Source organism: Pelodiscus sinensis, chromosome 1 (assembly GCF_052426305.1).
Source record: "Pelodiscus sinensis isolate ZL-2025 chromosome 1, ASM5242630v1, whole genome shotgun sequence".
NCBI lineage: Eukaryota > Metazoa > Chordata > Testudines > Trionychidae > Pelodiscus > Pelodiscus sinensis.
In genome coordinates, this window is record NC_143052.1 from 38,771,815 (window position 1) to 38,786,791 (window position 14,977).

At 44.6% G+C, this 14,977-nt stretch overlaps 2 protein-coding genes across 9 annotated transcripts in view; one reads left to right on the forward strand and one right to left on the reverse strand.

Moving 5' to 3' along the window:
• Window positions 1-14,617, reverse strand: part of MLC1 (modulator of VRAC current 1) — a 37,207-nt gene extending 22,590 nt beyond the window's left edge. Inside the window, exons 1-4 of one of the 5 annotated variants that reach the window (XM_075928051.2) lie at window positions 14,483-14,617; window positions 13,593-13,896; window positions 6,076-6,213; window positions 5,153-5,336 (exon numbers count right to left, since the gene is read on the reverse strand). In XM_075928051.2, the coding sequence (XP_075784166.2) occupies window positions 5,153-5,332 (180 nt within the window). In that variant the 5' untranslated portion in view covers window positions 5,333-5,336; window positions 6,076-6,213; window positions 13,593-13,896; window positions 14,483-14,617. Of the gene's footprint in view, window positions 1-5,152; window positions 5,337-6,075; window positions 6,214-13,592 lie in introns of all 5 variants that reach the window. The other 4 variants (XM_075928045.2, XM_006122628.5, XM_075928034.2 and 1 more) reach the window with 4 other exon arrangements.
• Window positions 1-14,977, forward strand: part of MOV10L1 (Mov10 like RNA helicase 1) — a 105,700-nt gene that overhangs the window by 26,461 nt on the left and 64,262 nt on the right. For 2 of the 4 annotated variants that reach the window (XM_075927992.2, XM_089778775.1), the window contains exon 1: window positions 14,741-14,938. The exons of 1 other annotated variant lie outside the window; for it this stretch is intronic. In XM_075927992.2, coding sequence (XP_075784107.2) covers window positions 14,851-14,938 — 88 coding nt within the window. In that variant the 5' untranslated portion in view covers window positions 14,741-14,850. One more of the 4 variants, XM_075928007.2, reaches the window with a different exon arrangement.

Here is a 14,977-nt window from a genome sequence, read left to right on the forward strand (position 1 = left end):
ACCAAGTTTTTACGCTATCCAAACTATGTGCAATTCAGGAATTCTGAGTGCTGAGGTTGGATAATGAAAAAAAACAAAACCTTTTCTGTACAAAGTTGACCAATGATAAATATAAAGTATGATTTTGAATTTTGTCTCCCCCTGTTATGTTTATACTAAATCCCTCACAAATATATTATTGATTTAGAATATGTGAATTATCACAGCTTTTGGAGAATTATAGTTTCACTATTTACTCAGTTTTACAGGGCAGGGTATTATTTATATGTACACGTGAAAATATTGTTATAGCCAATTTGGCCCTTGTGCTACCTGCAGAATTAAAAGCAATATGAGTTTTGTATATGCACTGGTGGAGAAAGGTAAGATACCAGTCCATTCATCATACTGCTGCACTCTTCTTGTTTGCAGTTTTCCCTGTGAACTAGATGCATCTCAATGACCTTCACCTAAATACTCTTATAAATCATCTGTGGTTTTATGTGTTTTTTATATTTGAGACAGAGATACTGATTTTTATTATTAACCAAGTTTTACTGAATTCACAGCCTTTAGATCTTATCCAGATCCAGTTAAAGTCAAGCATAAATTAATCATTTTTATGTAGGTGGGTGTGATGGGAAGGCTGCCCTCCTGCAGTGGCATAACAGTTAAACGCAACACTGGGAGAGGGCTGAGATTGAAGGCAGCAGCTGAGGCAAATAGCTGGCAATTAGGGCCCAGCTGGGGCTATATAAATAGGGGCTCCTAGACAGAGAGCACACATTTGCTGTGGAGCAGAAGGGAACTGGCTGCCCCCTAATGCCGTCAGAGCTTGAGAGCAAGACCTCACCCTGGCCAGAGCTCCCTAGCTTTGTTTGTCGTATCATAGCATTTCTCTGTCTCTGGAAGCCTTTGTAGCTTTTCTGGCAGCCGGTCCCTCCTGCTCCCCAGCTGGAGCAAGAATATGCTGTCTCCTCTCCAGGAGCCCCTATTTATATAGCCTTAGCTGGGCCCTAAGACTGTGTCTAGACTACATGGCTCCATCGACGGAGCCATGTAGATTAGGGTTGTAGGCAAAGGGAAATAAAGCGGCAATTTATTCCTCGTGGGATGAGGTTTACCGGGGCGGTCGACAAAGGGCTTTGATGTCGACCGCGGAGCGTCCAGATTAGCGCGCTGAGCCGACAAACAGCTGGCAGCCATTTAAATTTAAATGAAGCGGCAATAAACAAATCGACGGAACCATGTAGTGTAGACATACTCTAATTGACTGCTACTTGTCTCAGCTTGCTGACTCCACACTCTCAGCCCCAGGGACTTTTGCTGTTTCTGACCCAGAATTCTTTATATCTGGGCCCTTAGTTAGTTCCTCTCTTCCTCTACTCCTTTCAAGAGGAAGCAGACGTTTTCTCTGTTTTCTTGGGCACTTTGAACTTGAGTTCTCTTAAACTCCATGTGCCTCTCTGCTAGATGCAGGGCCTCCTCCACAGTGGCTAGCTTTGTCTGCAGCTCTTGCACATATTCCCGGCAGTCCTTCAGCCCCTTCCCCTTGTCTGCCAGGGCCTCAGCAGAAGCTTCCTGCATCCCTGGATTCACCTGCATCTCTTCCTTGGTCCTCTCTATTCCAGATTCTTCATTTCTCTCCTACCCTGCAAACACTGCCTGCTAATGGGTGGGGAAGATCTCCCTCGTGGTCCTTACTGGGCAATTCCCAGGGCCATGGACATTCCCCAATCTAGCTTTCTTAAGAGGGCATTGTCTCTTTAGGTTGCCTACTTCCTGGTACCTGAAGCACCTCTTCCTTGCCTTCCCAGTTGGGGGCCTTACTATGTCCCCTTTTTCTTCAGGTTCCTGTGGGCTAGACCTGTTTCTGCAGCTCCTGTCAGGGCAGTGCCTCTTCAGGTGCCCCTGCTTCCCACAGGCCCAACACGCCCATCACCAACCTATTTTCTTCACAGCTGGGGTTCTCTTAGACTTTCCCTTATCCTCCTAATAGGGGCATTCATTCCTTGCGCCTTCCAGTTGCCCACAGATATAGCACAGCATGTTCACTGGTATCAGGTGTCATGCCCTGTCCTCCTGCCTTCTTCCACTATGCCTGCATCTTCCCCAAATCTCTTCTTTCAACAACTGGAATATGGTTAGCTTCTGCTCCGCCACCTGGATCATTTAGGTCCATAGGTACTCATGGGTCTCGTTCTATCGCTGCTGAGCTCTCAGTAATTGCCCAAGCTGTATCCGCAGTCCTCTTTGCTGGGACTTCCTCTCCAGTGCCCAGACCATGAGCCCTCTGCTAATAGGGTTCCTCATACCTAGGATCCATTGTCCCCTGCCATTCACAATTCAGTCTCTGTTGGCACAGTTTGCCTAGTTCATACCAGTCCTCTTGTATCAGGGGTGGACTGCAACTGCCCACATTCTCCACCACGTGTAATGTGGCTGTGACTCTCTGTCACAGCACCGCCTGATGGTCACTTGAGGAATCAGCTTTTCAGCCTCAGAGCACCCTCTGTTGGCGAATGTCTTGCCCTCAGTTACCTGACTCTTGCACTAGATCAGGCCCCTGTGTCCCTTCCTGTCCACAGTGTCCTTCCCCACAAACAATTCCCTTTCACTCTGGGGTACCACTAAGGTTCCTCTCCAGAAAACCCCCCAGTTGCCCCATATCCATTTGCCTCAATGACCTGCTGCCAATCATCATCTAGCCTCTGCCTAAGGGGCAAACTGCAGCCTGAAATGGCCACTCATCACGAGTAATGGGGTGGATTTGCTGCCTTCTGCTGCCCTAGTACCCTCAAGCCTTGTCTCAGGCCCTGCAGCCTGGGAATGAGGTCAGAGCAGAACTCCCCAGCTCTGCTTGCCTTTCCCCAGCACTACTCTGTCTCAGGAAGCCAAATACCTCCTGCTCCACTGTTGGAGCAAAAGTATGCTGTCTCCTTTCCAGGAGCCCCTATTTATATAGCCCCAGCTGGACCCTAATTAGCTGCTATTTGCCTCACCTTCTTGCTCCACAGTCTCAGCTCTCTCCCTGGGCTAGATTTAATCCTTGTTAGGTGTTAGGCTAGTGCAGGAAGGGGCAAGGGAGCTGCTGCCACCCACTCACAGTGGGAATGAACTCAGACCATAGAAGATTAATGGGCCCAGTAGACCCATTTATATCCCATTATTACCTTGTGGAGTTACTTGCATGTAGGGGAGTGCAAATTCTATGTCTTCCCCAGCCGAGAGATCCACATCTAGACTGCCGCGCTGTGCCGGATCAGCTGATTGTTGGCACAGCATGGTGGCAATGTTTATTTTAATGAAGCGGGGGTTATTTAAATCCCCGCTTCTTTGACTACGCTGAATAAACTAATATACATGGCTCCGTCAATGGAGCCATGTAGTCTAGACACATCCTAAGACTGGTGGAAGCCAGAATGCAGCTGTAGACAGAATGCTGTAGATCAGAACACATAGAAGCATTTAGCACAGAAAAACTTAGCATGTGACTTGTATATTAGAAAGCTAGTTGTGTATGTCCCAGTTTGGGAGCCACAACAGCAAAGCATTCTGAACCCAAATTTACAGAGCAAGCAGTGACACAACCCTTCACTGATCTGGACTACCCCCCAGAATGACACAGCAAATTATTTTCTTAGACTGGTTGAAAACATGCTGAAAAAATCCAAGGAAAGAAAACCATCTCTTCTTTTGCCCATTCTGTTTATGTAATGAGCTATTTCAAGTAAACTCCAATCTCTTTAAACAAATTAATTTGTCTGAAATAGAAAAAAAGGTCAGGAACCTAAATGAAAATAAGATAATTGACACAATGAATTAAAACCAATAAATAAATATCCTAAAATTAAAATAATCACATTTTCTCTCATTGAAAAGTGATTCCACAAAACACAAAGGCCACCATCAAAACATCAACAAAAATACCCCAGAAATATAAGTTCTAAAAGTTATCATGTCTGTTCTTTTAGTCAATACTAGGGATATTAAATTTCAATGAATTCACTAATCATATAGTCAATGCAATCTGCATTGAATATTCGATTAATCGATAGGGCGCTTCGCCTTCAAAGGCAAAAGCGCTGCAGGGAGCCCGGGGCCAGGAGGGGATTCAAGAAGCTTTGAAATGCTGCAGGGAACCCAGCATCAGGCTGCACGTGGTGCTTCAAACCAGCAGAGCTGCATGGAGCCTGGAGTCAGCTGGGGTGTCCCCAGCTGATCCCAGGATCCATGCAGCGCTGCCGCTTTGAAATGGTGCATACCATGGGGACACACCAGCTGGCCCCATGCTGCACACAGTGTTTCAAAGCAGCAGCGCCATGCGAAGCCTGGTGTCTGGCCCAGGCTCCATGCAGCACTACCACTTTGAAACACCCCCCTCCACTCTCCCTCCCTCGCTGCCTCTTTCTGACAGAGGCAGCAGAAGGGGGGAGAGGGAAGCAACCAGTCAACTAGCCTGTCGACTATCCGATAAGCATTTGCTTATTGGATAGTTGACTAGTCATTCATGTTACTTAGTCAATACTAGTCTTGACGTTAAAGACCCCTACAATACTCCTTCATGATCATGTTTTTCCAGGATTCTATCCATGAAAGTTCAATTTAAGTTGATACGAGATTTGCATAAACCCCATGGATGGCAGGATATGGCTCTCATTACTGAAAGTTTTTAGGAAACAATCTTTCCATTCTTTAATAAAAAGAGAATGTGGCAATTAAATGTTCTATGAATATTTTAAAAACAAAAAAATTGTTATAACAAGCATTGTACTAATGTAAGGATCAAATATATACTGAAAGTGTGAAACGTTTGATCTACCTGGTTAGTATTAAAATGTGTTTAATTTCTTTTACAGTGACTATGTCCTGATATTTGCCACTAACACATTTACTTTCTCAAATTATGAAGTTCAAACACTACTGGTCAAATTCACCCATATTATAAAATTACTGTCTTGTACAGAGTTACAAATAAGATGTATTTAGCCAGAAAACATATTTATAGTTGCTAAATATGTTCTGTTAGAACACAGAATTTTTGTATTTATACATTTTCATCTCCAGAACTCCATCAGTGAAGAGGTTTAACATTCCCAAAAGGAAAAAAAATATCAGTTATCAAGACTTTCCTTGTAATATGAAATGCAATTGGTATGTTTAAAGCACTTACCCCCATCAACAAAGAAAAGATCCATGTTCTGTAATTAAAACAAGGATGAAGTCTCTTTGATATCTGAAGGTCACTAGATTTGGTATCTGATATATAATTTCCATTATCTTGCTTCCCACGCTCCAATGTTGGCATCCTGTCATAATTAAATTCTTCTCTGTAGCCTTCTTCCCTGGTCATAACACTTTATAGAGGTAAATTTTTAAAAATCATGAAATGCAAACTAAAAGTATATATCAAAATGTGTCATCTTGTTTTTCTACATCCTTAGGCACATGAGCAATAAAACAGCTCTTCATCCAGTTAGAATGTAATAAATAAAATAATAAAGTAATAATAATTAATATTTAGCAGTTTACATCTTCATAGTACTTATTAATTAACTTCTCTGCAACAAGTAGAGAACTTCTTACATCCACATTCAACAATGCTGTAGTACAAATAAAAGTTTGTATGACCAAAAGACATTTTTGTTTACAGTGTAATTTCATATAATTGGATTTAAGAAAAAATCTTTAGAAGATTTTCGGCAAAGAAAATTAGCATTTAATGGTTGAAGTATAAACTTTGTAGATATATCTAAAAATTATTTTTTTCTTTTAAACATTACTAAGAGACTGTAAAGATTTTCTAACAGTGTTAATTTCCTAATTTTAATTTGGCCTTAGGTATCATCCTCGGAGAGCTAAAAGTTTTATTTAGACTTTAAAATGATTCAGATGGACTCATTTATTCATAATACCAGAGTTATAACATAATTAATTGTTTTTAAAAATGATATCTAGTAACAATCATGAGGTCTGTTAATTGAGCTCTTTTTTGATTGTGTCTCTATTTTCCAATCCATTTTGATAACGTCAATAATAGGCAGATTATTATAACTTATTCTACAGTTTTCAACAGTTAAAAATTTGTGTGCTTACCTTAAACTGAAAAGTTAGTTGTCAGTTTAAAATAGTTTTGTGAGTAGAACTGTCTGTACACTTTGCGATTTTCTCACTGCTTAGTGATTCATTCTGCCGTTCAAAAGTTTGCTTTTCCACTTTGGCTTTCAACAACATCTATTCATATATGGAACAAAAGCACAGCAAAAACTGCAGTTAAGCCAGGGAACCAAGTAATGCCTCCTGAATTTTAATGAAGAGAATACACTGGAAGATGTCTGTACAATACTCTCACAAGCCTGATTCCAAATCAAACCCATAGGTATGCAAAACATTTAAAATTGATATTTTTCTAAATGAGTGTGCTTATTATAATTGACAGTTACATGAAATATGTATAATATATATAACAAAGTTATATATGTTACCATAATAATGTTTTGCATAGAATTCTTTCCACACGATTTGGTTCTTATTTCACATGGGAGACAATAATTTTGAAAATATAGTGTTTTCTTAAAAGAAAGTTAATAAGAGAAAAAGTTTCTGCACTGCAGGGAGTTTAACAAATATATATTATGTCAGAAACTGTGTCTGTCAAGAAGAATGCATTACCTCTTTCCTATATAATTGTTGTGAATATTTTAATGACTAAATCCTTGTTTTCTCATCATGTTCAGATAAAGTTTTGCAAAACTGACTTATATTAGCATGGAGCCAAAAAACAGTTGTGCTCAAAAAATATAATTAAAGTTTTAGTAGGCAACAATGGCATGCAATAGTCCTGGTCCAACTGAATCTATTCTGCTTCTTGAGATATTGAAAAAAAATACAGGAAGATATTTACCCTGAAGATTTTGGCATTATGACAATTACAGCAATTACAGGCAAAATACCAGACTATGTAGCACTTTAAAGACTAACAAGATGGTTTATTAGATGATGAACTTTTGTGGGCCAGACCTACATCCTCAGATCAAATAGTGGAAGAAAATAGTCACAACCATATATACCAAAGGATACAATTAAAAAAAGGAACACATATGAAAAGGACAAATCAAATTTCAGAACAGAAGGAGGATGCGGGGGGGGGGGGGGGTAAATGTCTGTGAGAGCCAGACGAATACCTAGAAACGATCTACTTCAAGACAGACCCAAGAAAACCAACAATAGAACACCACTTGTCATCACCTACAACTCCCAACTTAAACCTATCCAATACATTATCAATAAACTACAGCCTATACTGGAACAGGATACCAAACTCCAAGAGGCTCTGGGAGACAGACCCATAGTCTCCTATAGACAACCACCTAACCTCAAGATGATTCTTACCAACAACCACAGGACATACCACACTAATACCAACCCTGGTACCTTCCCTTGCAACAAACCCCGTTGCCAGCTTTGTCCACATATTCACTCTGCTGATACCATTATTGGACCTAACCAAGTGAGTTATAAGATCAAAAACACATATTCCTGCGCATCCAGAAATATAATTTATGCTATCATGTGCCGAAAGTGTCTGTCTGCTATGTACATTAGACAAACGTCTCAGACCAGGAAGACGCGGAGCAAAGCCGCGGAGGGGCTCGGGCAGCTGGGCAGCCCAGGCGCGCCTGGGCTGTCCCGCCGCCGGCTTCCCCCACGGCTTTGCAAAGCCGCGGAGGGCTGGGGCTGCGGGGAAGCCCAGGCGTGCCTGGGCTGTCCCGCCACCGGCTTCCCCCGAGGCTTTGCAAAGCCGCGGGGGAGCCGGCGGCGGGACAGCCCAGGCACGTCTGGGCTGTCCCGCTGCAGGCGTGCTCCAAGGCTTTGCTCCCCGTCTCCCTGCAGACCAGGGAGACGGGGAGCAAAGCCGCGGAGCACGCCCGCAGGGGGACATCTCAAGTGCGCCCGGGCTGTCCCGCTGCGGGCGTGCTCCAAGGCTTTGCTCCCCGTCTCCCTGGTCTGACCAGCAGACCAGGGAGATGGGGAGCAAAGCCTCGGAGCACGCCAGCAGTGGGACAGCGCGGCGCGCCTGGACTCTCCCGCTGCCCACATGCTCTGCGGCTTTGCTCCATGTCTCCCAGGTCAGCAGACCAGGGAGACGGAGCAAAGCCGTGGAGGACTTGGGCGTCCCCACCCCCGTCTCCCTGGTCTGCTGGGGGGGGGGGGTTGCAGCTAGTGCCCCCCCCAGCAGACCAGGCTTTTCTTGCCTACCCCTGGGGTAGAGCATCTGGGGGCTGCCGGGTTGGTCCCGCAGCGCTGCTCCGGACCAACCCGGCAGCACCCCAGCTGCTCTGCCCCAGGAGTCCTGATTCAGCCGCTGCTGGTCAGTTTCAGCAGCGGCTGAATCAGGACGCCTGAGGCAGAGCAGCTGGGGTGCTGCTGGGTTGCTCCAGTAGCGCCGAGGAGCCGTGCTACTGGAGCAACCCAGCAGCACCCCAGCTGCTCTGCCCCAGGAGTCCCCAAGTCAGCCGCTGCTGAAACTGACCAGCGGCTGACTACAGGAAGCCCGAGGCAGAGTTGCTCTGCCCCAGGCTTCCTGGAATCAGCCGCTGATCAGTTTCAGCAGCAGCTGACTTGGGGACGCCTGGGTTTCTTAAGTTGAATCTGTATGTAAGTCAGAAGCTGACGCCAGTTCCGACTTACATACAGATTCAACTTAAGAACAAACCTACAGTCCCTATCTTGTACGTAACCCAGGGACTGCCTGTATATGGTTGTGACTATTTTCTTCCACTATTTGATCTGAGGAAGTGGGTCTGGCCCACAAAAGCTCATCATCTGATAAACCATCTTGTTAGTCTTTAAAGTGCTACATAGTCCTGTATTTTGCTTCAGCTACACCAGACTAACACGGCTACATTTCTAGCAATTACAGGGACTTTTGTACACACTTAAAAATCCCATTATAACCAATAAACAGTTCAAATTACAGTACAGGTTGAACCTCTCTAGTCCGGCACCCTTGGAACCTTATCATTTCCGAACAAGAGAATTTTCTGGATTGCAGGAGGTCAATATTGTCTAGCAGCATTACCAACACTTCCACTGCTTAATGGACTTTTAGAAGACATTTAGGGTAAATTAGAGCTAAATAACAGCACAGAACAGTGAAAGCCATGACTGGTGGCTGTAAACAAACTTTATAGGACTGAAGGAAACTTGGCCACACCTATGAAAAATGGACATCTGGCTAACTAAAATCATGATGGACCACAGGTGTCTCTGGACCAGAGAATTCTGGACTAGAGAGGTTCAACCTATATATTAAAATAGCACCTTTGAGAGTATGTGTCAAAAACTTAAGAAGAGCCATCACTTTTTAATTTGTACTAATATTAAATGTTTAATTCTTCAACATAAAAGTGAATATCAGCCACCATTATGTAACCGGTCGGACATGACCCCGTTCCCTCCTCTTCACTGTTGTCTAGCTGACCAGACATACTCCTCTTCCTTTCTTCCCTGACCTTGGCTTTCTTAGTAATAATTTGTGAAGCTTTCTATCATGCCTTTGGTATGCTATCTGTAGTACAATGCAACTTCTTGCACTCAAAACTTTGAGACCCCATTTTGTTTAGAAACCATATTGCTTATGAATATGTATGTAACGTGTGGAATGTGTATGAGGTGTGAATGAGAAATACCCAACCAAAAAGGCAGTTTAGGATCCATGACCTTTTAAGGCAGACAAAGACCCTGCAAGCAGATAAATTAACTGAAAAGTGGCCAGAAAATCACTCTTCCCCTTCTTGGACAAAATGTAATATCACAGCAGAAACCTGGGACCGGCCCAGAGAAGTAAAGCCTCCTGCAATCTGAAGGGACATTTCTCAAGGAACATCCTGGTCGAGTCTCTGGGAAGCTGATGCCTGGCCAGCACTCCAGCCACCAGTGAAATAAAAAGTAATCTACACCGCACTTGCTGCTTGCCTCCGAACTAACAGCATGAATGTGATGTATGTGTGTGAGTATTACGTAACTCTTAAGAATCTGTGCCAATAAACAACCCCAAAAGCAATACTGCTCTAGCCCACCCTTCGTCCAGGTTAATTCCTCAGAAGGTCTGAGGAAGTGCAACACATTACATTAAATCCAAATAAGTTAAAATTTGGTAATTGTTTTGAACAGACCAAAGACTTAACAATCCATCATGTTTCATAGATTTCTATAGTTTACATTGAAGATATACTATGAAGCTTAGCTCAAATTGGCACTAAATAATTAATCCTGTATTCCTTTTTGTTCAAGGAAGAACACTGTATAAATATTTCCACTATCTCTGTCTTGTTTCACTAATAAAATGTATAATTATTGCACAGTGTGATCCTCAATAAAATACTGTGGGACTGACAGGTTGCTTCTGTTAGTAAGATAATTTCTTTGATGTAATCCTGCTTATTTATAAAGACTGTACAAAGTCCTCTTTCCCTGAGCAAGTTAGGAATAGAACAGGAAATTATTCCATTCCTCTCAATTCCAAGCCTCTTTCAGTCAGCACTTTATCCAAAAAATTTTTCTCTCAGCTTTTTTTCAAATGGTTTATGTTACCAGGGCTTCTCTGATTCTCTATGAGGCTTCTTTTCTCTATCTCTATGTCCTTCTGAGTGTTTTTACCTCATCTCTTTCTCTCTCATGGACATGTACTTCTCTACCAAACCAATGAACTGGTACTATATTTGCTCTCTCAGTCTCCAGAGAAACCCTTTGAGCCACATGATTTTGCTTTTACTAAGGCTCTGATGGTGTTTTGGGTGGCGGCTCCTAAGGTTTCAGCTGCTTGGTTCCATAAAGGTGCTTAATTGTTTCTTACATTTATTCTGAATGAAGGGAGGCTTAAATTAGGTTTTTGGTCTATCTTCTGGTATAACAACAGTAGTCATACTTCAAAATCTTTTTGCACTTATCATTCTTCAAATAATTTATATTGTGATAGGGATAAAATATGATATGCATAATTCTCTCGTGTGTGTATAATTCATAGAAGCATTTGGTCTATACAATGTGTGTAAAATACATTTTGTGCTGTCAACAATATTTTTTTATTTTATGTCCCTAACGAGTATATTTGTAATGCTAATAATTACCAGAGGCATCTAGATGAAATTCTGACCTTTTTTACAACCATAACATCTTGTAGTAAAACTCTGAAAAGGACATAATGGCTTGAGAATTTTTTTTTTAAACCTCAAGAGAAAATATCTTAAGGAAGCAGTAGTAAAGATCCATGGAGAAATGAAGCTGAAATCTCATGAAGCATCAGCCTCTTCAGTACTCTTTATCTCTGAGCATGAACTTTCTATATTACTCCGCCTCCCATCTGGAGGGTTTGAGACAGCATGGAGTTAGAGTTAATTCTATTTCTAATAAACTTTCCCTGAATGCAACCTATTAATTTGCATCCAAACACCCAGTTCATTTCTCCAGTTGTGCCTTCTGAATAAGCTTTTGTGTATGAATTTTTGTTATATTCATAACTATCTAAGGTCTTATATCAGTTTTAATTCATTTAAATACTTACATCAATTTAAGCTAAGATTATCTAAATGTTACTGTAAAATGCATTAAAAAATACCTAGCTGAATCTCTTGGGACCAAAGAAGCTGAGTCAAATCCTCCAACTCCTGCTTTTTCTTTGCAAGACAGTGAATTATTTGCCCTGGACAAAGCGTCATAATACCACTCAAATACAGTTTTTCTCCTTCACTATGCCCAATTGTATTTCCCTCTATGAGAGGCAAGCTAGGATCTTGTATTTACTTAATATTTGCATAGGTACAAAACTGTTATTTATTTTAGGGATGTAAAATCCCATTTAATTGGCTAACCAGTTAAACATACTCTTTAACCGGTTAACAGATTAAAGGGGGGGATGCGCTCCCGGCTCTGGCAGAACACCTCCTCCACCCCATGCTGTAGGCAGGGGCATCTCCAGCTGAGCCAAAGCAGCTCCTGTCTGTGCCCACCACCGCCACAAGCAAGGGCTGTACTTGCCAGGTTTCCGGAGCAGCCCCTGCCTGCAGCTCGCCAGGGCTCCCCAGAGGCAGGGGCTGTTCCATCATCCCAGTCAGAAGAGCTCCTGCCTGTGGGGTGCCCTAGCTTGCCACAGACAGAGACTGCTCTGTGGGATGCTGGAGCAGCCCCTGCCTGCAGGGCACCTGAGCCCGCTGTAGACAGAGGTTGCCCTGTCAGCAGCACCCCCTCACTCCCCAGAGGTGGAGCAGCCCCCTGTCCGCAGCAGGTGCGGAGCTACTCCAGACTCACTGGTTAAACCTTCACATCCCTAATTATTTTCCCCTTTGAAATACATTCATGCTTGCCAAATGATCATTTATACGAATACCTTTCTTTATTGTATATGCATATTAGTCTTCCTTTAATACACATAATGACAATAAATATACTGGCTACATCTACACTGGCATGATTTACCGGAAACGCTTTTAACGGAAAAGTTTTCCGTTAAAAGCATTTTTGGAAAAGCATGTCTAGATTGGCAGGACGCTTTTCCGCAAAAGCACTTTTAGTTCCAGTGGTGCAATTCACCATGCTGTCAAAATACCATAGAGTTTGCTGACAGTGTAAGAAGAAAGACTGGACAAAATACGTAACAGAAACTCAAGATACTGAACTAAAGGAACTGCTAAAAATATTATAAGCTGTTTCATTAAAATTACATTTCCCCTGAAGTCATTACAGCTCCTATTTTAGATTACATAGGCTGAAAGGGAAGCAAGGAAGGAAAATACATCTTTTTCCTCATAAATCAGATTAAAAATGTTCAGTTTAAAACAGGGGCTGGCAACCTTTTCAAACCAAAGAGCCAAACTACAACAAAGTTCAGAACAATTGGTCAACAAAGACCTGTAATAGAATGCCCCCTTGCATGTCTGAAAATATAAACTTAATACAGTAAACTTCCGATAATCCGGCACTTTTAGGACCCAGGGAGTGCCGGATTATCAGATATGCCGGACTATCAGAAAGGGGTGGCTATGAGGGGCCTGGGGTGGAGTGAGGGGAGATGCCACCCCAGATCTCTCATAGCCCCCCCTTCCAATAGTCCAGCTCTGCCCCAGGCGTCCCCGATTCAGCCGCTGCTGGTCAGTTTCAGCAGCGGCTAAATCAGGGAAACCTGCGGCAGAGTAGCTGGGGTGCTGCCGGGTGCTGCCGGGTTGGTCCAGTAGCGCTGCCCCTCTGTGCTGTGAGACCAACCTGGCAGCACCCCAGCTTCTCTTGGGGACGCCTGGGACAGAGCAGCTGGGGTGCTGCCGGGTTGGTCCCACAGCGCCGCACCTCGGCGCTGCGGGACCAACCCGGCAGCACCCCAGCTGATCTGCCCCAGGCATCCCCGATTCAGCCGCTGCTGAAACTGACCAGCGGCTGATTCCGGGAAGCCCGGGGCAGAGCAGCTCCAATTGTCCAGCTGCCCGAGCACTTCCAGGTTCCCAATGGTGCCGGATCATCAGGAGTGCCGGAGCATTGGATGCCGGACCAATGGAGTTTTACTGTATTATTGATAGTTGATTTAATGATTAATAATAGCATAAATTAAACATTGTACTCACACACTTTATTTAATGGGACTTCTACTGCTGCATCTTTTCGTGCATTTATTTGAAGTTTACATCATTATTGGTCAAATGCACACATTCAGGCTGTCTTCTGTCAATCTTTCGGCAGGGGGCTGGGGATTGCAGGAGTCTGGGTTGGGAAGTCTGAGGGGCTCAGGGCAGGATGTTTGGGTTTATGATGTGCTCAGGGCACAGGGTTGGGGTGTGTGGAGTGCAGACTGTTATGGCAGGGGACTGGGAATGTAGGGGTGCAGGAGTTCAGGGAGGAAAAGGGAATGGAGGGAGCAGAGCCAAGACCCTGTGAAGGAGCAGGACAAAGGTGTTTGGTTTTGTGTAATTAGAAAGTTATCAACCCAAGCACAGTCCAAAATTATGGAACAACTGTACAGAGTAATGCCTTTCGGAGTCCTCGAGGCAGACCAAAAGATGCATTCTAGGTTATCTTTGCTGTGTGCTTTCTCCAAAATTAGTCCACATCTGTGATGGCAGAAGGCCAGGCCTGAGTTTGGCTCCATCTTCAGTACTGTGCTACTCTATGTGTCTATGCGCTAGCTATACCGGTGCTTTGTAGGTCAGGGCCACCCCTTCCATGTACATCAGTGGGCCTGCATCAGCTGAGAGTCCTGCAAGGAGGGCTTATCACACCTGCGATCAGCAATGGTCCTTGTGAGTCAAGTGCACACAGATGCTGCTTGTCAACACCCACTGGCCGGTTCCCCTCTCCCCCGCGTGCATCACCCCATGGCTTGGCCTCCTGCTCTGATCGGGCACCCCCAAGCAGGCCAAGGCCACAGTGGCTTATTCAGAGGCGGTGGGTCCCCGGGCCCGAAGGAGGACCACCCCCAACTTCAGAAGTAGGATGCAGCTGGGAACAACCCTCCTACCCAGTGCTCTGTGTGCCACGGGCGGGGCTGCCCTACACGTGACCTCGGGACTTACACCACAGCCGTTAGACCGCGCGCAGACCCCAACGGCCTTATCACCAACCCATATCTGCGCCTGCGCACGGTCTGGCGCTTAGCCCCCACAACCCTGCCTCACGAAGCACCGCCGCGCTCACGTGGGCGGAGAAAACAGTGCGGGAGAGCGACGCCACTGGCTGCAGGGAGGCTGTGACGGAAGCCCGTGAGTAGAACGGGTGTGACGTGCGGGGCGTGAAGGTTCCATCGAAGCTTCCAGGCTCCTGCGAAGCGATGGCAGCGCGCAGTTAGTGCGGGCGGCCAGAGCGCTCGTGGCCCAGCTAGGGCTGAGCATGCTGCACCTCCTGTCCAGAGCCCTGGCCTACTTCTGGAGGCGGGCAGACAGGGACGGGCTAGGAGAGAAGCGGCTGGCGGGCACAGGTAGCTCCCCGGTCTTTAATAGCCGCGGGCCCGGGATGC